Source organism: Lactuca virosa, chromosome 5 (genome assembly GCF_052849685.1).
Source record: "Lactuca virosa cultivar CGN04683 chromosome 5, Lactuca_virosa_CGN04683_v6, whole genome shotgun sequence".
NCBI lineage: Eukaryota > Viridiplantae > Streptophyta > Magnoliopsida > Asterales > Asteraceae > Lactuca > Lactuca virosa.
In genome coordinates, this window is record NC_136430.1 from 330,740,347 (window position 1) to 330,763,443 (window position 23,097).

Genomic DNA, 23,097 nt, shown 5'->3' on the forward strand with positions numbered 1-23,097 from the left:
AAATTCTTTTTTTACAAGATCATATATTTATTCAAACAAAATAACACCTGAAACTAAATTAGAAATTAACATTTGACTTATAAAATCAGAATACCTAGAATATCAACTTATCAAAAACTATTTTACTAAATGTTTTGCCAAATTATCTAATTAATCAAACAAAATAACAGTTTGAATCAAATTAGGAAGTAGCATTTGACTTATAAATCATAATATCCAGAATATCAAGTTATCAAACATTATCTTACTAATTTTTTAATAGATAATCTAATTAATCAAATAAAATAACATCCAAATGCAACATCTGACTTATCAAATCAGAATATGTAGAATATCAAGTTATCAAACAGAATGTCCTTAATGTTGACTACATCATGTAATTAACCAAACAAAATAATATATAGAAATGAAATTATACTGATTAGAATACTTAGTATACACATATATGATAACATATTTCACATCATTTGTAATAGTAGATAATTAATCGGTTTTGTGGAACTGGGGTTTACGTGATTGTTATTGCTCATGTGTTGTGTTTTTACCGATATGAATATCAACTCCATATTGATTTATGACATATGAAACTTTGAGACTGATTAAACATGACAATTAAATAACAATCACATTGTTAGCACATGCGTTAGATCTTATATATTATATCGTTCAAGAAAAATAAGCTCAAGCCTACACTTCAAATTTGTTATGAACAAAAATTTATATGTAATATTTTTAAAGATTTACATCATTGACACAAAATCAAAATCTAGAATACTATTAGATTTCGAAAATTGACATATTCCACTTTTATATTATAACAACTGTGGATTTAATTCAAACATAAACGATTGAATTTTGAAAATCAAAATGGGTTGTAACTTACCGTCGAGTCTTGGGACACGATCATAATCGGAATCCTCTAAAATTTAGAAAAACAAGAAAGTTCAAGTCCCAAAAACACAAGACAATTTGGTTTTAACATTTTTTTTTATATGAAGTTCTAGCTGAAATACCTGTAATATCTTGACAAGGTTTGGTAATAATGTCCTTAAGATGATCTTATGGTGTAGATTTTGAATCACGTTGTGTTGATGTAGCCATTTCCGATAATAGAAGCCTATGTATTCTATTTTAACATGCAATAATGAAACGAATGATAGATTCCCACATAAAAAACATAATTCTTTTAATCAGTGAATAAAAATCAACATATATATGATTTAATCATCAAAATATATTAAAATAGTGAAGGAGAAGACACAAACTTAGCGAAATTCTCTTTTTGAGAAACATTGGGTTAATTGGGAGAATGGCTAACAATGTGGATACGATCCAGGGTTTTGATTTGACCGACTAGGGTTTTCCGAATTAGAATATGTAGAACCCGAATTATTCAACAGGTTAATTACACAATCCGAAATCTAAAGGTTTGAATTAATACCTATTTTGCGAAGTGAATTAGTGTATAATCATAATCTGCTTCTATAGAATGAGGCATTTCCCTGATTGTTTCAATGCGTTTATCATGGTGAAATAAAAAAACAGATTAAAATCGAAAACAAATTGTTGAATTTAGAAAGAGATGAAAGATTTATGAATATGTTTCTAGGGTTTTGAATGCACAAATCTGAATCAAGATTAAATTTGAGATCATCTATGAAGAGGTTTTTTTTGGAGGAAGTAAGAAGCAACATGAAGAGATATTGAATGACGATTGATTATTTTGACGGATAGAAGTTATATTGTCAAAACTACCCCTCCGTGTCCTTCCTCTAATCCCGAAGTTTGATCAAATTGCAAAATTGCCACCGCCCCTGTTGTTTTAATTTGAGTTAATTCTACACATAGATTATTTATAGATTAGTGGTTCAGATTTTGTCTCCACGTCTCATAAAATATCATTGTCTCACATGAACTAACCACTCTATATACACACACGGTTTAAAATCATTGCATTTAACCTATGAATAAGAAGTAAATGAGAAAAAAAAAACAATTGTTTAGTGATATTAACATGAGATTTTTTTTGAACGGTAGAAATATATTAACTAAAGACTAGCAAAAGGAGCTAGTTACAACCACAAACCACACCGCACATGCGGTTTCAGATTCTTGGAAACCGCAAACCGCACCGCGAAAGTCCCAAACCATAGTATATGGTGCGGTTTAATGCGGGCGGTTTTACGGTTTCAATGCGGTTTGATAAGATACTTCAATTTTTATTATTTATATTGGTATCATTAAATTTTTGATTCAATAAGCACATGATAGTACATGCAATTATGTATTTCTAATTCACTCCTACAGTACAATTGCTCTCTATTCCCCGTATATTTGACCCACTATTTCGATAAAAAAAATTGAATGTATAATACATGCAAAAAGTAACCATGTTTGAAAACTAAACTAATTACATGATTTCTATAATTTAATTAAACAATTGTTGTCATGTGGATTAACGAATTTGCTATATGACCAGAAATTAATCATGGATTAAAAATCTCAAAGCATCACAGTATCATCTCATATACATGTCTAAAATTTCACTTTTATATATATATATATATATATATATATATATATATATATATATATATATATATATATATATATATATATATATATGGTGTGGTTTGATCCGCGGTTATGTAATTATAAACCGCAAACCACACCGCTTATTGCGGTTTACAAAAATTACAAACCACAAACCGCACCACGAAACTCCAAAACTGCATTATGTGGTGCGGTGTGGGCGGTTTATATGGTTTGTACGGTTTGATGCACACCCCTAAAAGCAAGTAGTTACATTGATGGCCATCTTCATATACAAAAATGTACTAATTGGAATTAGTTTAACCAATATTGAAATTTATATAGTATAAAAACAAAACTCTTGACCCATGAAGCATGGACATCTTTTCTAGTTAGTTAATAAAATAGTCCATTTATCCACCTCAAGACCACTAGACTGGCAATTCTTTTTTTGAATCATTAAAATTGAATCATGGATCATAAAAATGATCCATGCTTCAATTTTAATGATCCAATTTGTTTTTTCAATTTTTTAACTTTTTTTCAATTTTTTAAGGTGTCCTCACCGAAAAAATAGTCATCATCGGAACCAGACCCTATATAAATATACCTCATCTAAACATAGTAAAGATGTGAAACATTTTTCCTCTATCTACACAATAATACAAGTATTAGATATTATACTTTATAGTTAAAAGGCATTTGGCCTAGTTGAGTAGTTGTAAATAGTGACTCTCAATTACATGTCATAAATTTAAGTCTTGTTAGGGATATATATATATATATATATATATATATATATATATATATATATATATATATATATATATATATATATATATATATCATTTAGGAGTGATTAATTTGTTGTTTTAAAAATGAAAATATTTTTTGTAACATTTAAAACCAATTAGCTCAAAAAGACATTTATGAATATCAAACAACCATGGTAACTTCACCTGTTAAACTTGTTGGATAAAGGTCCAATATACAAATTTTGTTGGGTCAAAAAAGTCTGATTCTTGCTGAACTAAACACTTTTGCCCAATAAATGAAAAGATAATATTATCCCAGTCATTATTTAACACTTTTAATAATTTGATTTAAGAGATTGTACAATTAAATATATTTAGGTCCGAGGCAAAAGAAAAAAAAAATGGACCCTATCGTAGATAAGATTTAAGGGTTTTGTAAAGAAATTAATGTCAAAATTGTTTCCGGGTCTTTTATAAAAAAATTAAACTATTATGAGCAAATAAACTTAAATATATCTTTAATTGTTGAAGTAGTATATAAACTATAAAGCCATTAAGAAGTAAACGCATCACAAAAAAAAAAAAAAAAAAAGTTTTTAATGGCCAAGAGTCGAACGGAGGACATAGTATTTTGTTGGATTTTTATGTTTTAACTAGTTTTACATATTTAACCCATTGGACATGATTCTTTAAATAGTTTTTTTTTTTTAATCATATCAATTTAATCATTATCATTAAACGTTAATATAATTAATCGACCTATTTCGTAATTGTGACATCGGTTACCAAAGGAAAACTTGCTTTCTTAAATCACACAAAGAATCAAGAATAACTTTAATCCATTAGTTGAGAAGAATAACTTGTACAACATCCTTTTTATATCTTTTTATCTCCTAACAAGTTGCTTCACATATTCTATTCTATCTTTTGATAACCTTTACGCATCTAACCTACACGTATATTTAGTATTTTAGGTATTCTTGATCTAGAGCAAGCCATCTATCAACCCTTTGATTGATTCAATATATCGATGTCGAAAACAAGCTTTCTTGACATCCAATACAACATCTCAAGGCGTAAGTTTCTTCGGAAACCGTCACGGATGTTCTCTAGCAGCGACAGACAGTCGTCTGGCCTGCCTATATTCCAACCAAACGTGACTGAGATGAGGCGCGTTTTTGACAAGTTTGATCGTGACAAAGATGGTAAAATATCGAGGGGAGAATACAAGGCTATAATTAGGGCACTGAAACAAGGGGCTACAGATAGAGACGTACAAAAGATATTTGAGGTGGCGGATTTGGATGGTGATGGGTTTATCAGTTTTAAGGAGTTTATGGAGGTGCAAAAGAAAGGCGGCGGGGTGAAGGCCGTGGATGTGCAAAGTGCATTTCGGACATTTGATATGGATGGAGATGGGAAAATAACTGTTGAAGAAGTGTTTGAACTGATGAAGAGGCTTGGGGAGAGGTGTAGCTTGCAAGATTGTCGAAAGATGGTGAGAGCTGTGGATTCGAACCAAGATGGTGTGATTGATATGGATGAGTTCATGACAATGATGACTCAAAACATGAACATTTGAGTGTTATTCTATTGTTGGTTTATAATACAACGGTATTAAAGGTGTTTTTAATTTGGTCTAACGGTATTAAAGGTATAGGTACGAGTCTTTGTAAAATCATGTGTCTAATGTCCAAAAAAAATGAAAACAAGTCTCCTTTGTATTCATATTTATATAATTATAGTAATATATTTTATTGGTATGGTTGTTTTACAAATTCTTTTACTAAATGATGAATATATATATATATATATATATATATATATATATATATATATATATATATATATATATATATATATATATATATATATATATATATAATCATCAAATTTATGATAACTGGTTTTAAACAAATTATGTTTGATACCAATTAGGTGGATATAATTTGAGGTGGCAATCGTGCCGTGTCGTGTCGGGTTCGTGTCGTGTCGAAACACTAAATGGGTTGAAAGTTCTTGACCCTAACCCGAACCGTTTAATTTACGTGTCATGTTGTGTCAATCCGTTTATTTTCGTGTTAGGAGTATACCTTAAAATATGTCGTGTTATGTGAGGTTAAAAGATTGAGCATGTTGAAACACTAAATCTATTTCACAAACGTGCTGATTGATATGCCGCATTTTATAACTATAAGTATACTTCTATAACATACAAATGATTTTATTCTTACTTTTTGAAATAAGATATATAAATAATACATCAACACTTACATTTTGTTGTTGTTTTGTGTTACTGTGTATATGTTTTAATTTTCCTTTTGTTGTTTTCCTTTTACCTAATGAAATAGGAATATGCCAGATTAGGAGACTATAAGCATAATTATACAACATAAAAATCATTTCATTCATATGCCGCACTCTATCTGTTTTCTAAAATGCCTAAAACAATAGAGTTTTCTAAAATGCCTAAAACAAATAAAATTCCTAATCTGACATATCTAATATTCAATTGTATATACTATGCTGATATAATCTATTTCACAAACTTGTTGATTGATATGCCGTAATTCAACCTTAGACAAAATTGCAAGAATGGTCCCTATGGTATATCGAAAATTGCCACTTTGGGCAAACAGGTTTGGACTAGCACCAATAGTCCAAAAAGTTTCATTTTGTTGCGAGTTTGGTCTATTTTTTATAAAATGACGATTTTACCCTTTGTATTTTCTTTTTTCAGTTTTTTTTATTACATAAATCAAAAAGAAAAAAGGAAAAAGAAAAGAAAAAAAATGCTCTCTCTCTCTCTCTCTCCCTCCCTCCCTCCCTCTCTCTCGTCATTAATGTCATACCACCACAAAAACCAGACCACCACACCACAGTAGCCAAACCACCACCGCCAGTTGGATCACAACCTCTTATCGGAACCCTAACATTTTCCGATGCCAACTTCTCCTGTGCTACCCATTTCATCGTCGAATCCCCAGATCTGTTCGTCAGTGGCGAGAAGGGTTTGGCTAGAGTAGTTCCCCCGTCTGTGGCTCTGGCTCGAGTTTATTCAACCTCGTGTTTCTAGCACCACCGGAGTCCAGACCAACCTGTGGTGAAGAGAGAACGATGATGACATCTGTCTGTCACTGACGAGAAGAGTTTCGTCGCCGCCTGTATACAAAGTCTAACTCCGATCTTTGTTTGTGAAGGGGTGAAGCAAGAACAAAGATGACATCTATGGCTCGAGTTTCCAGCGCAGCTGCCGACTCTACAAACTCTAGCAAACCCTAGCAAGAACGACGTCGTTGATCCACATTTGTTGTTACGACGAAGACGATGGTTGCTCCGGTGAAGCTGACGATTGAAAACCCTCGGGGGTTTTGATTCATTTCCGATCTTCGTCTTCAAAAACCATTCCCGGATCCATAAAACCTTCTAGCTTCTGACACCACCTTCGCAACCCCTCCTCACCGTTGCAAACCCTAGTAACTCGACGAAGACGATGGTTGAGCCGCTGCAAATCGGATACACCTGGAGCCTTTCCGATCTTTGTCTAGTTGCCTTCTTCTTGGCTGTTAAGTCTCCGACGAGGTTTCCATCGATCAAGAGGGTCAGCGGAGCAGTGGGTGAAGGGATGGGTGTTTGTTGGTGCTACCCGACCGGAGGGAGGCGGGGAGCGGCTACGAAGGTGCTGATCGGCAACCTCTTTTCTTCGTCGGAGGAAGAGAGGGAGAGAAACGACCATCTTGTGGTTTTAGTTGTGTGTGTGTGAGAGTGTGAGAGAAAGAGAGAGAGAGAGAGAGAGAGAGAGAGAGAGAGAGAGAGAGAATGAACATTTTTTTCTTTTCTTTTTTCTTTTCTTCTTTTATTTTTGTAATAAAAAAGGAAAAAAGAAAATAACAAGGGCAAACTAGCAACAAAATGAAAACTTTTGGACCATTTATGTTAGTCAAAACCTGTTTGGCCCAAAATGGCAATTTTCGATATACCACAGGGACCATTCTTGCAATTTTGTCTCAACCTTATTTTGGATCCACACTCCATCCACTTCTGTATAATGGTTTCCTTATTTTGTGTATTTATTGTAAATTGTCTTTTTTCCCTACTCAACTAACTACTTTGTGACGGGTTGTTTTATGTTATAATATATGAATATACTACCACATTCTACCACTTTAATCAACAAACTGAAAGTATTATGTTTTACTATTTGTGTATGTGAACATTCCAAAAGTAAAATATTTTTCAAAAATGCAACATCCTGCATACATTTTACTGTCATTATATATACCAATTTGTTTAAGTAAATTGTATATGTTTTACCTTGCAGTTTCTCTACAAGGTCGGAATATGCTTATATACGTCGCTAAACTCCATTCTTTTCTTTAATCGTGTTATAATTGTGTGTTTGTGTGTAATTATGTATGTCAATTGTATTTGTGTCTTTAATTCTGTTTTATGTGTATGAATGGGCTGCAACCGAAACAACGCCCATCGTTGATGTGAATTTTTTAGTTTCTTGTGGAATTGAGGCCATTTTATGGTTATATTCAATGATCATATGGACATAAACACCATCATTTCAAGCAAAAATATATTCAATTGTCTTAAAAGTAACAACTTAATTAATATATACCAATACACATCCCTATGTGGATTCTTGGACTCTTTGATGGAGTAGCTCGGGGTCAACTTCATATATAGGTTCTTAAGCATTCAGTTGCATCTAACCGATGTGTATATAATTAAAAAAACACATTCAAACAAATGAAATTTCAATATACGTTGTTCTTCATTTATTAACCATATGTCAATTACATAAGCAATATATGTTTTGTCATGAAGACTACACAATATAATATATTAAAATTATTTTACATGCCTATACATATAACTTTATACTATCACCATTTTAGTACGTGAACTACTTTAAATAAATTAACACTTTTAGTTACACTATTTATTACAGGAATATAAAATTTCAACAAACTTTCGAATCTACCTTCGATTTTAATTTAAGAACTCAGTTATCTAACATTTCCATCAATATGAATACATTTTGTTTAATATTTTTTATTTTATATGTTACTTATGTCAATCTGTATGCATTATATGTGTGTGTGTGTGTGTATATATATATATATATATATATATATATATATATATATATACATATATATATATATATATGTCACAACTAACATTTTAGCTAGGAAATTCTGTCTTTATGTAATCAATTCTTGATGTATCTTGTAACTTCAAGTTTAAGGATATACATGTTATTCATTTCAAAAACAACTATTCAAGTCAAAACTCATTCGTGAAGCCCAAAACCTAATCCTATACATTTCATACACTCTATTTGGGGTTGTAACCCTAATTTCCCGATTCAAACAATTGCTGGGCCAGGAATCATTTATTGGGCCTAATGGACCAATAAACCCTCAACTTGATTATCTTGGGCTAAGAATTCTCATTTGGGCCCTAAATGGACCCACATTCATTAAACTATAACATTTTGGGCCATAAGGCGCCTTATTGGACCTAGAATGTCTCACTTTGTTTTCATGGGCCTATTTGGGTTGTAAACCACTTTCTTGAACCTCATTGGGCCGTAAACCCATATATTTGCCCTTCTTGGGCCGTAAACTCTCAAGTGAGCCCACATAAATAAAAAAATTCCTAATGAGCCCATGCAATATAAGCCCAACATCTAAATTTCATCTATTTCCCTCTCATTCTCGACCATTATAAAAAAAAATAATATTAAGAAATAAAAGGATGGAGACTATGGGGTGACACCTCATTAATGTATGGCGGTTATCTATGTCATTAGCATCACATACATCTAAGCATGACTCCAAATCCTTCATGTAAAAACCAACCTACTCACTCTCTCTTCTTTCTTTTTATCCTCGGCCGAAGATGTTGGATTAGGTGTCTAAGCCCATAACTATAATTGGTATGTACTTGAATTGATAGCAGCACAGTCCTTTTGGGTTGCCCTCAACCTAGCAACTGGACAAGGAAATTATGAAAGGAGAGATATTAATTTATAAGATTAATAAATTAATATATATATATATATATATAAATGATTTATTAATATGTTAATGGATTAATATATTAATTAGAAATCATTATGTTTAATTAATTGTTAGCCAGAAATTAATCAGAATTGATTTTGGGGTTAAAAGAATTAATTATAAGGTGCAAGGACTAGTTTGCAATTATCTAATAGTTGAGTGGAAGGCTCTAGAACCCCCTTGGAAGAGGGTGGACGAAATCTTTAGGGGAAACCCTAATAATTTCGTCCATAGGGGCTTGGATAAGGCCCTTGGGTTTGCTTAGGCCCTAAGCAAAGGATAACTAGTGTTTCCCTTAAACCCTAGATCCCTCAGCTATATAAGGAGCCTCCTGGTTCATGTTTTTGGTACTCTTTCTTTTGAAGAAACCCTAAGGCCGAGATTTTGCATACTCCCTCCCCTCTCTCTTCTTCTACTTTCCTTCTTGCTAGTCATTGGGTGTGATTCCATTAGAGGCATTACACTTGTGGTGCTAAAGCTTCCAAGAAGATCAAGATCAAGATCAAGGGAATATCAATTGTTTGCTATAACAATTAAAAGGTATGTAAACCCTAAACCCTAGTTTGTTAATTTCGAAATTAGCCTCTCTCCTCTAGGGTTCTTGTTTTGCAATTCAAAGTTGTATGTTCAATAGTTAAAACATAGATCCAAAGTAGGTTGCATGTGAACTTAGGAATTGTTTCTAGTTTATTTGTTGTACCTAAAACCCATCAGTGGTATCAGAGCCATTGTTGTTTTAAATTGAATTGCTACAATTGTTGAATTGCAAATTAGGGTTTATAGCTATTAAACCCTAAAGGCCAATTTTTTGATTTCTAGGGTTTTGGATCAAAGGGTTTTTTCGAAAACCCTAGCCTCCAAAGAACCCTAATCGAAATTAGGGTTAGGGTTTTGAAAACCCTAGCCTCCTCCCTTATGAATTTCGAAATATGCTAAGAGGATAACTAGGGTTTCTTGTTTTTGGATAATTGTTACTTAATTAGATTAATTGGATAATTATCCTTACCCTATTTTTCGAAATTAGAGGGATAAGGATTAGGATTAAATTAATTGATTAATTTAATTAGATAATCCTTACAAGATTTAATAATTTGATTAATAGTTAATTAATAGATAAATATTAAATCTAGTTAATTGGTTTATTTAAATTTGAATTTAACAGCTTAAATTTCGAAATTTATATAAACCCTTGAAGTTTTAAAAAGTTTTAAAACACACCTTATATATATATATATTATAATTAAAGGTTTAATATTATATGTATAAGAATATGGTCAGTCAAATCGCTAGTATGTCTCATTCACGAAGCTAATCTATAAGGGGGGTATAAGGAAACTGCCTATAAAATGGTAGTTGAATGGGTGTCCACTCTCACCCACCGCTTCCTTGATTAGTGGAGGGTCGTTAGCAGAACGGATTTGATAGGGCAACTACTTCTCATTAAAAGTATAATGATATTAAAAGTACTAGAACATTATTTTCAAAAATCCCAACTCTAGTTACTTTAGGAAAAATGTGAAAAGTATGCTAATCCATGAAATTGCACATTATGCTTTATTGGTCGTTAGTGGAGCGTGTGTGGTTAACCAGCACACTAAAAGGCACTAATAAAGAGTAGTAATGGGTATCTCATAATTGTCATTTTGATGGAGCGTGTGTGGTTTACCAGCACATCAATAGTTAATGATAAAGACAATGAGGTTACCAAGCACATTTGCATGGTTATTCACATCTTGTTTGTGATCCTCGGCATCCCAGTCACAAATAGAAGAGCATAATCTGAGATTAAAACATGCCATTGAATAGTTTCAATGTATCTCAAAAGAATTAGGAATTTCACTTCGTTTGTTTCGTCTAATGGTGGAATTGGTGAATCGTCATTCACCTACCTTTATGAAATTTGCACTTGGATCTCGGCATCCCATTTCTGAGTTGTGAATCTTCATAGTTGGATCCTAACCTTGATATTATATCTTTGGGTTATTTTATTAAGGTATCTTGAAATCTAACTAAAACTTTTTTTTCAGATGTCTACTCCTGGAAACACTTCTGCTTCGTCCTCCTCCAACCAAAACTTCTCTTTGCTCAATATCTGCTCCAAAGTCGTTATGGATGGCTCAAACTATAACGATTGGATGCGCAACATCAAGATGGCTCTTCGTTTCGAGAACAAAGAATATGTTCTTGAAAAGGAGCTCAAAGAGCTTGATGAGAATGAAGCTACTCCTGAAGATCTTGCTGCCTACAAGAAACATTACGATGATGCTACCAAAGTGGCATGCATCATGGTGGCAACTATGTCCCCAGAATTGCAGAGGTACTATGAGGACTACTGGCCTTTCGAGATGAACAAGGACCTTATGGAAAAGTACCATAAGCGAGCTCGTCAAGAAAAGTTCGAAGTAGTCAAGTCACTCATGGCTTGCAAGATGAAAGATGGGGAGTCGGTTGTGTCACATGTGCAAAGAATGCAACGCTACATAGAGCGTTTGGTCAAGCTCAATATTCACTTTGATGAGGAATTGGCCATTGACATGGTCTTGAACTCACTTCCTGAATGTTATGGTCAGTTTATTCTAACTTACCATTTGAACAATACAGAGCAGACCTTGGCCCAATTGCACAACTTGTTGCAGACAGCTGAGGCAGGGATGAAGGGTAAAAGTATACCCTCCACACCTACGAGTGCCCCTGTTTTGGCTATTGGACAGGGAAAGGGGAAAAAGAGGAAAGGTCCTCCCAAACAAAACTGGAAGAGCAAGGCTCAAGCTGGGTCATCTAGTAATGGCCCAAAGGCTAAGCCCAATGGTTCCACTCCCCATGTTTCTGATCCAAAAGAGGCAGTTTGCTTTTACTGCAACCAAAAGGGGCATTGGAAGAGATCTTGCCCACAATATCTGCAAGATATCAAGGATGGCAAAGTGAAGCCATCTTCGGCAGGTATTTACACTATTTCTGCTAATAACTCATTATCTTCTCGTTCATGGGTCCTTGATACAAGATGTGGTTTTCATATCTGTTCTGATTTGCAGGGTCTAAAGGAAAGTGAGGAGATAGAGCGAGGAAGGATAAACCTGATCATGGGAAACAGAAAGTCTTCACCAGTAACCAAGATCGGAGTTTATCAGCTTCTGCTTAGTAATGATGTTAGATTAGATTTAATAAATTGTTGCTATTCGTCTGAGATGACGAGAAACATTATTTCATTTCATGCATTGTTCAGACAAGGTTTTACATATTCTTTTAATGATTTGAATGGTTCAATTTCTGTTTATAAGAATGGTGTTTTTATGTTTGAAGCTTTACCTTGTAATGGTGTGTATGAAACAGTGACTTGTGTTGATAGCCTAGGAAATAGTGTACTTAATATTGACTTGTCTAATAGTGTAGACAAGGCATGCTTGTGGCATTGTCGTCTTGGACACATCAACAAGAAACGCATAGCCCAACTCCAAAAGGATGGAGTGTTGGAATCATTTGACCTAAAGTCAGATGACATGTGTGAATCTTGTCTTTTGGGAAAGATGACAAAATCACCATTCATAGGGTCTTGTGAAAGAGGTGAAGGTATGTTGGATCTCATACACACGGATGTGTGTGGGCCCTTCAGATCAACTACAAGAGATGCTAATCGATTCTATGTGACTTTCACTGACGATTATAGCAGATATGGATATATCTACTTGATCAAGCATAAGTCAGAAACTTTTGAAAAGTTCAAAGAGTTTAAGCATGAAGTCGAAAATCAATTGGGCAGAAAGATAAAGATACTTAGATCCGATAGAGGCGGGCAGTATCTTAGTATCGAGTTTAACGACTATCTGAAAGAATGTGGGATAGTCTCACAATTGACTCCTCCTAGGACACCACAGTTAAATGGTGTAGCTGAGAGGCGCAATCGAACCTTGTTAGACATGGTTCGTTCTATGATGAGTCGGGCTTCGCTTCCTATTCACTTCTGGGGGTATGCCTTAGAGACAGCCGCCCACATCCTCAATCTTGTCCCTACAAAGAAGGTTGCCAAAACACCTCACGAAATGTGGACAGGGAAAGTTCCCTTGTTAGCACATATTAAAGTCTGGGGTTGTGAAGCTTTCGTAAGACGAGAGACTCACGACAAGCTAGCAGCTAGAAGTGAGAAATGTGTTTTCATTGGTTACCCAAAGCAGTCTTTTGGATATTTGTTCTACAGGCCTAGTGAGAACGTGGTCTTTGTAGCACGAAGAGGAGTCTTTCTTGAAAGAGAGCTCATATTCAAAGAGGACAGTGGGAGCACTATTGACCTTGAAGAAATTCAAGAGTCAGCCAATGAAGGAACCTTAGATGACACTAGCACTCAACCAGAGGAAACAGTTCCTGTTGAACCAATCGATAACTCATTACCTCTTAGAAGATCCACTAGGGTAAGTGTGCCACCTGAGTTGTATGGTTTTCATATTACTTCGGATGGTGACACATTCATAAGTGACAGAACACTGGTAAACTTAGATGAACCAATCACTTATAAGGAAGCAATGGCAGGCCCAGAGGCTTCCAAGTGGAAAGAGGCAATGGACAGCGATGTATGACAACCAAGTTTGGAATTTGGTTGACAGTGCACCAGGTCGTAAGACAGTTGGGTGCAAATGGATCTTCAAGAAGAAGACAGACATGGATGGAAATGTGCACACATTCAAGGCTCGACTGGTTGCAAAAGGTTTCACTCAAACCCCAGGGGTTGACTATGATGAGACCTTCTCGCCAGTGACTAAGATTAAATCTATTAGGATATTGTTCGCCATAGCTGCCTTTCATGATTATGAAATCTGGCAGATGGATGTCAAAACTGCTTTCCTTAATGGGAAGTTGGCTGAAGATGTTAACATGAGTCAGCCAGAGGGTTTTGTTGATGCAAAGTTCCCCAATAGAGTGTGCAAGCTTGAGAAATCCATTTATGGATTGAAACAAGCATCTCGCAGTTGGAATCTTTGCTTCCATGAGAAAGTCAAAGAGTTTGGTTTCTCTAGAAGTGAAGATGAGTTCTGTGTGTATATCAAGGCTAGTGGGAGTATAGTAACTTTTCTGGTGTTGTATGTCGATGACATATTACTCATTGGTAACGACGTTCCAACTTTGAAAGAAGTTAAGTCTTGGCTTGGAAAGTGTTTTGCCATGAAAGACCTTGGAGAAGCTGCCTATATTCTTGGGATTAGAATATTGAGAGATAGAAAGAAGAGACTAATTGGACTTAGTCAGAGCACATACTTGGATAAGGTACTAAAGAGGTTTAGTATGGAAAATTCCAAGAAGGGAGAGCTACCTATCCAGAGCAATACCAAATTGAGTAAGACTCAATGCCCGAGTACAGATGTTGAAATAGATGACATGAGTCGTGTACCTTATGCTTCCGCTGTCGGATCGATCATGTACGCTATGACATGTACTCGTCCTGATGTGGCATTTGCTTTGAGCATGGTCAGTCGCTATCAGGGAAACCCAGGTAGAACTCATTGGATAGCAGTTAAGAATATACTCAAGTATTTGCGAAGGACAAAGGACTGGGTCCTTGTGCTTGGTGGCAGTGACACTTTGAGAGTAGATGGTTACAGTGATGCCAGCTTTCAGACGGATAGAGATAACTTCCGTTCTCAGTCGGGCTGGGTGTTTTTACTGAATGGAGGAGCAGTTACTTGGAAGAGTTCCAAGCAAAATACGGTGGCTGATTCTACTTGTGAATCAGAGTACATAGCAGCAAGTGAAGCGTCGAAAGAAGCAGCTTGGTTGAGGAACTTCATCGGGGATCTCGGAGTTGTTCCAACCATCCAGGAGCCTATGGAACTATTCTGCGATAATGAAGGAGCGGTTGCCTTGACAAAGGAACCGAGAGATCATGGTAAGACCAGACATATCGACAGAAAGTACCATTTCATTAGACATAGAGTTGAAGAAGGCCATCTTATAGTAAAGAGGGTGTCATCTGAAGATAACCCAGCAGATCCCCTCACAAAGGGTCTGAGTAGGGCTAAGCATATTCAGCATGCTCGGAGCATAGGACTGAAAGATGATATTAGTTTTAGTAGTTAGATTAGTTTTTGAAACTTGTAACAAAGTAAATGTAATTGACTTTTGGTGATTAAATAATAAAGTATTATTTATAAGTTTGGCTACTACCTTTTGTCAATTGTTTATTATTGTGTTTCATTTTTGCATGTTTTACTTCCTGAATAATGAGATTATTCAAACTCCACAGTCGCTCGTACTCTTGGAAGTAAGTAGTGAATTAAGACTGTCATGAATTGGATTGCAGATTGTCTAAGGATAGACATGGCAATAGAATTGCTGTAATGTTCATGAGTACTCAGAAATTGAGATTTGAGTATTGGATAAACCCTCGCTCAGAGTATCACTTCATGGAATTCATCACGAGTAATACTGAGACGATAATATCTTATAATCTTGAAACGAAGATATATGAGTTGTAATTTACAAAGTCGGTAATACATTGGTGATACGAAACCGCATGAGTAACTTGGTGTTATAAAACGTATTGTCATGTATAATTTGATGAGTAAAAGATACAAGCATATGAGTCAACGTTTATTCGTTCCTTTTGCCCTAACAGGAAAAGCGATATATGTGGGCCCCTCGATGATTTGGTGTTGACTTATGTGCTGGGCCCAGCCAGGACTAAATTGATGTGTTCAATTAGAAGTCCTACATCATCACAAATCAGGAATCGGGAAACATAGATTCTGGACAAAGAGATTGATTACATTCCATGTCTTATGTCTAGGGATATCTAGCAGAACGAAGGATTATATGATCACTTATCTTAGGACACGTAACTGACTGGGTCAGAGTTCGGCAGCAGCTTTTGGAAGCTACAATTTGCTGGTCAAATTTAGAAGGCATACTAGCAATTATAGTTACAGACTTATCCAAGTGGGAGACTGTTGGATTAGGTGTCTAAGCCCATAACTATAATTGATATGTACTTGAATTGATAGCAGCACAGTCCTTTTGGGTTGCCCTCAACCTAGCAACTGGACAAGGAAATTATGAAAGGAGAGATATTAATTTATAAGATTAATAAATTAATATATATATAAATGATTTATTAATATGTTAATGGATTAATATATTAATTAGAAATCATTATGTTTAATTAATTGTTAGCCAGAAATTAATCAGAATTGATTTTGGGGTTAAAAGAATTAATTATAAGGTGCAAGGACTAGTTTGCAATTATCTAATAGTTGAGTGGAAGGCTCTAGAACCCCCTTGGAAGAGGGTGGACGAAATCTTTAGGGGAAACCCTAATAATTTCGTCCATAGGGGCTTGGATAAGGCCCTTGGGTTTGCTTAGGCCCTAAGCAAAGGATAACTAGGGTTTCCCTTAAACCCTAGATCCCTCAGCTATATAAGGAGCCTCCTGGTTCATGTTTTTGGTACTCTTTCTTTTGAAGAAACCCTAAGGCCGAGATTTTGCATACTCCCTCCCCTCTCTCTTCTTCTACTTTCCTTCTTGCTAGTCATTGGGTGTGATTCCATTAGAGGCATTACACTTGTGGTGCTAAAGCTTCCAAGAAGATCAAGATCAAGATCAAGGGAATATCAATTGTTTGCTATAACAATTAAAAGGTATGTAAACCCTAAACCCTAGTTTGTTAATTTCGAAATTAGCCTCTCTCCTCTAGGGTTCTTGTTTTGCAATTCAAAGTTGTATGTTCAATAGTTAAAACATAGATCCAAAGTAGGTTGCATGTGAACTTAGGAATTGTTTCTAGTTTATTTGTTGTACCTAAAACCCATCAGAAGATCCCACCACCACCCTCACTTCATCAAACACCAAAAATTCTCTCTAAGAACTCTCAAGAAAAATCTCATCTTTCCCTCTCCAAATTCGTATGTGCTTGTGTGTAAGTCCAAGGATACCTCATTAAAATCCATCCATTCTTCGTAAGCTACTTCCTCATCAAGATGTTTAACTTCATGTTTATGTTAAACCTACTTCTCTTAACACTCCATTTCATGATCCATGTTCCTTAGAAACCCCATAAGTTCGAGATCTACTCAAGGGAGCTTTCTAGAGTCGAAATCTCTCTCATTTCTTCACCAAAAACGGAATCCATCAAACCAAAGTGAGTTCATACCCTTATTTTCGGCTTTATATTGTTTTTGGGGGAGGATACAAGTTGCCTTGTGTTAGATCTATGTGTTTATGTATGTATATGTGTGTTTTATATTATGTGATGTGATTTTTACTATGAAAACTTGTTGAAACATCACAAAACTCGAAATATTCACTAAACATGGTGATATTTGCAAACTAAAAGTAATACATGTAACATACTATGAAGTGAAATGAGGAAACATGGTGAAGAACACCAAAAAACTAAATAAATTCGTATAGAGGGCCATTTTTGACAAAACAAACAAAAAGGTGAGATCCTTATGTAACTCACGGTTTTTGAGAGGACCAAATGGGTCATTTTTAAATAAAATGGTTTTTTATGATGTTCATAGTTTTAAAAGGGACAAAAGTGTAATTTTCACAAAATAGGCCTCAAATTGGGCTTTCACGGTTTCATGGGCTAAATTTGTAAATTTTTGACCTTTGTGGATTAAAATTGCCATTTTAAACAAATTTGAGCCAAAAATGTAGATTTTTGGTTAAATGGGCTGAAAATGCCAATTTCATTAAATTTGGGCCGAAAGGGTAAAACTATACACAACTACGCCGAAAATGTCAAATTTCATAGAACTGGGCCGAAAATATCATTTCTAACCAACGTGGGCTAAAAATGTTATTTTATTGGAAATAAGCCATTAAATGTAAATTTTTGGTCTTAAGGGACATAAAGTGTCATTTTTACCAAAAATGAGCCTAAATTGTAGATTTTCGGTCTAATGGACCAAAAATGTCATTATTACAAAAAAAGGGCCTTATACGTCATTTTGGTAAACAATTGAGCTTAAACAACCAACGTAATAACAAATGAGTTAATTACGTCATTTTCACTTCTATTGGGCTTGGAATATAATTTACATGTTTAGTGGGCCTTATATAACATCCGGATTTCCAAGTATCTTGAATTGAGTATTTATTTTGAGTTGAGAAGAGGGACTCGACGAGTTGACGCCTGAACTCGTCGAGTAGGATCGCGATTGATGACTCGGATTAAGGAACGGACTCGACGAGTCGGTGAGGCGACTCGACGAGTCCGCACTGTTGGCAGAAACCCTATATTTTTGGGCCTAAGCCCTATTTAAAGGCCTTTATAGCGTTCAGTGGTGGCTACCTTCCCAGCAGAGAGAACCCTAGCATATTTGAGCGTAGTTAGAGAGAGAGAGAGAGGGCCATCTTGATCCTTTTGTTGTGGTTTTGCTTAGGAGGAGGAGTGATTCAACAAGAAGGACCTGAGGAGGTTGTTGTTCTGAGACTTCCAGGCAAGGAGGCTTCTCTTTGAGGTAGCATTTCGGCCCTTTTCTTCTTTATTGTGTAGGCTTCTTGAATCAAGGGTTTCTTACCCTTTTCTTGAGTTGAAATAAGAGCATGAGAGGTCCCAATGTGAAATAGACATTAGATCTGGACCTTGAGAGGTCCAGAGAGCCCCAAACATCCAACTTTATGCAGTTCCTTCTTGAGTTTTAGAGCATGGTTGTCATTTTAGGGCTAAATCATCATATAGATCCATATGAGTGTTGCATGAGCGTAAAGTTTGGACGTTTACGTAACTTTCGAGGGTTAGGAGGCCAGATCTATAGGTTAGAGAAACAGATCTGACCTGAGAAGGTCGTTTGAGCATTCTCATGGAAGAAACTCGTCGAGTCCATGAGCGGACTCGACGAGTCGGATCGTGTTGCACCACGGTTCGTGTTCATTGGTAACCCGTCGGAGAAAGGTTGACTCGACGAGTTGAGTGAGACCTTGGAAGGATTCAGAGGACACGCATGGACTCGCCGAGTCACCCGAGTGCACTCGACGAGTCTGGTCAAAGTTGGACCGTTGACTGAGGTTGACTTTTAGGGTTTGGTCAACATTTGGACATTGGACCATTGGAGGGGTAAAATGGTCTTTTTCCCTTATGAGAGAATATAGGAAAGGACTAGTCTAGCCTTTGAGAGCCGTACTAATTAGAGATAATTATTTCGTGTGATTAGGCGGGGGCTAGATTAGTATTTTGAGTTTGAGACTTTCTGAGATTACCCGAGGTGAGTCTTCTGACTATACATTACCTAGAGTGGTAACTATGTGCAGACCGGAGGGTCTTTTGTGTTATGTGTATGTTTGAGTTTATGTGCATTGTGATATATGTATGCTATGTGTTGTATAGACCGGACCGGAGGGTCCTACGATATAGACCGGACCAAAGGGTCCAACGATTTAGACCGGACCAAGAGGGTCCAACGAGCTAGACCGGATTGGAGGGTCCAACGAGCTACGGGACTGGAGGGTCCCGCTGAGACACATTGACCGGAGGGTCATACCGAGTTATAGCCTCGAGTGGCTTATGTGTTGTATGTGGTATTTTGAGGAACTCACTAAGCTTTTATGCTTACCGTGTTATGTGTTATGTGTTTCAGGTACCAGTGAGGATCGCGGGAAGGCGCCGGCATGATTTGTACACACTGGCAGAGATTATGTTTTGAGATTATAGGATATGTTTTATTATGATGACATTTGATTGTGGGATTCTGGGAACAATATATATGTTTTTATTATGTTGGAAAATGAAAAATTGTTTTGAAAAATTACGTTGTTACAAGTTGGTATCAGAGCCTTGGTTTGAGGGATTTGGATGCACCTTCGGGCGTATCCGAACTCAAACTGAGGATTTGAGAAAAAAAAAATTTAAAGAAACAATTTTTCTAAAAAAGAGTAAAAAGATTTTGAGAAAAGTAGAGCGGAGCAGTGTGTACAATCAGCCAGCGCCCGAACGGTGATTTCCCAAAATACCCTTACATTATGTGTTATGAGATATTATGTGATGAGCTATGCATGCTAGAGTAGGCTAGGTAATCATATTTAGGACTAGAGTGGGCCTGATTTGTGATGCCTTAGCCTAAGAGTTCTGCTACTATGAGATACTTCGAGAGTGAGTAGGTAGCAGCGAGGAGCTTATGAGTGGTCTACTGGAGGGTAGCCTGAGTTTAGTGACATATAGAGTACTTGTGATCTGGGATCCTAGGAGGAGGACTTGGGGGGAATACCAATGCGTTGTGGAAGGTAGTATAGGGCCCGTACTACTGGAAACACCGGATTGGTGAGCAGTCCAAGTAAGAATCCTTAGGGTACTAAGGAACAAGTAGGGTTGAATATCGAGTGCGAGTATACTCGAGCGAGTCTCTGATTTCTTTTGTGTTGTATTTCAGAGACATCATGGTTGGGACGCGCCACAACCCAGGAGGCAGTGGTACCAGTGGTGCCACTGATGAGGAGATCCGCAGGTTGATTCATGAGGAGGTGGCCGCAGCTATTCGAGCTGATATTCCTGAGATGTTTGGGTCTATCAAGACCACTTTGATCGAGACGTTTGACGAGCGGTATGCTTCTCTTACCGAGGCTGCTGTTGCTGCAGCCACTGCATCCGTTACCGCTGTCAGGCCACAAGGGGGTGACTCGTTGTTGTGCCGAGAGTTTAGCAACACGAAGCCACCAGAGTTTGATGGGACTCAGGATCTGATAGCCGCGATGAGGTGAATCTCTGACATTGAGGGATGCTTCTACACCTATTCTTGTCCAGGGCATCTGAGAGTCCGGTTAGCGCTGAACCAGCTTCGCTTGGGAGCGAAGGACTGGTAGAAGTTTGTTACAGCAGACTTCACTCCTACAGAGATTACAACGATGACCTGGGAGAGGTTTACCACCATGTTCCGAGATGAGTATGTTCCCCCGGTGGAGAGGGAACGATTGGCGTAGGAGTTCTTGTCCCTCAAACAGGGGACGGAGTCCGTGACTGTGATTACACGGATGCTTCATGAGAGGGCATTGTTTTGCCCTGAGCACGTGTCTACCGAGCAGGCACGTATGAGCCGATATCTGAGCATTCTGAGGAGGGACATTCGTGAGTTCGTGGCGAACTCGACATACCAGACATTTGCCGAGCTCTAGGCAAATGCCTGGAAGAGGGAGATTGAGCTAGAGACTCAGGCCAGGGAGGAGGCCGAGTCTCAGAGGAGGGATAGGCGGTCGGTACAGTCTCAGCCGGCAGCCAAGCGGGCAAAGCCCGCTGATTCGAGATCTGGAGGTCCGAAGGGCCGCACTTGCGGGAAGTGCGACAAGAGCCATGATCGGGTGTGCAGAAAGGGTGTGTGCTACAAGTGTGGGAAGGAGGGGCATATCACCAGGGATTGCCCTAAGGGATTTTCGGTTTGCTTTCATTGCAACCAGACAGGACATCGGAAGGCCGAGTGCCCGCAGCTACTTCAGGGATCTGCACCTGCTGCTAGAGCTACCGAGGTCCGGCCAGCGAAGGCCGAGGCACCGAAGGCTCGCGGGAGAGCCTTTCAGTTGACAGCGGAGGAGGTCCGCGCAGCACCCGATGTCGTGGCTGGTATGTATTCTTTATTTTCTTATTTTGAGCTTGAGATTTTGTGCTTATATTGTGGTATGCATAGGTACTTTTCTTGTGAATTTTGTACCTGCGTTGGTGTTGTTTGATTCGGGTGCGAGTTGATCTTTCGTGTCATTAGCATTTAGTCAGTACATAAGTGCCCGTCGAGAGGCGTTGAGTCGACCTCTGCGAGTTTCTATAGCTGACGAGCGAACGGTTTATGCTGCTAATGTGATTCGAGGATGTATACTCGAGATTTTCGGTGTTGAGTTCCCGATAGACCTGGTACCGATTGCGATGGGTGATGTCTGTGTCATCGTGGGCATGGACTGGTTGAGCCGATTTGGAGCTGTTATAGACTGCGAGCGACAGTTTGTGACCATACGAGACCCTAGTGGGGGAGTACTTACGGTGTATGGCGAGGGTACCCGATCTGGGTCAACTTTTTGTTCGGCTGCCAGAGCGAGATAGAGTCTACAGCGGGGCTGTAGAGGGTTTGTAGCCTATGTGATGGATACGCGAGTTGCCGCGGAGAGGCTGAGTTCTGTCAATGACGTACCGATAGTACGAGAGTTTCTGGATGTTTTCCCCGAGGAGTTGCCGGGTGTGCCTCCCGAGATGCAGGTCGAGTTTCGCATCGATTTGATTACGGGGGCGGCACCTATTGCCAAGGCACCTTATCGCCTTGCGCCACCGGAGATGCAGGAGTTATCCTCACAGCTTCAGGAGCTGTTGGGAAAGGGATTCATTCGTGTAACGCCCCGTTTCTCAGGTATTGATTTAGTGTGTATTTCTTGATTTCAAGGGCTACTCGACGAGTTGATTGCCCTACTCGTCGAGTAGCAGCGGGTTGGTCCGCGTATTTTAATGACCTACTCGTCGTGTCCAATAAGGGACTCGACGAGTAGGAGCTGGCAGATGAAACCCTAAATCTCGGGGTTTTGCACCCTATTTAAAGGATCATTGGCCTCCCCCAGCCTCCCCTTTTATTGCTTCCTGTCCCCCTCAAACCCTAATCGAGTGTGTATGTTCCTTTTGTGTGTTTTTGAGCTTGGAAGAGGATTTTGTGGAGGAAGGAGCTTGGAAGAGCAAGTATTCAGAAGCAAGGAGCTTGTGGGATATGAAATCCACCTTTTTGGGCATCTTCTGGAAGGTATAATCGTTACCCTGACCTCATTTTATTCTAAATCCATTCTT

General features: G+C 37.5%; 1 protein-coding gene across 1 annotated transcript; it reads left to right on the forward strand.

The window, feature by feature from the left end:
* The first annotated feature begins 4,258 nt into the window (after nucleotides 1-4,258).
* On the forward strand, nucleotides 4,259-5,050 carry CML30 (Calcium-binding EF-hand family protein). The gene has a single exon (XM_079049288.1). It carries the CDS (start codon nucleotides 4,318-4,320, stop codon nucleotides 4,867-4,869), a length of 552 nt encoding a protein of 183 aa, XP_078905414.1. The 5' UTR covers nucleotides 4,259-4,317; the 3' UTR covers nucleotides 4,870-5,050.
* Nucleotides 5,051-23,097: the final 18,047 nt, after the last annotated feature.

What these genes read in the sequence shown, in the direction of transcription:
- CML30 (XM_079049288.1), top strand. Translation starts at nt 4,318, where the DNA reads ATGTCGAAAACAAGCTTTCTTGACATCCAATACAACATCTCAAGGCGT.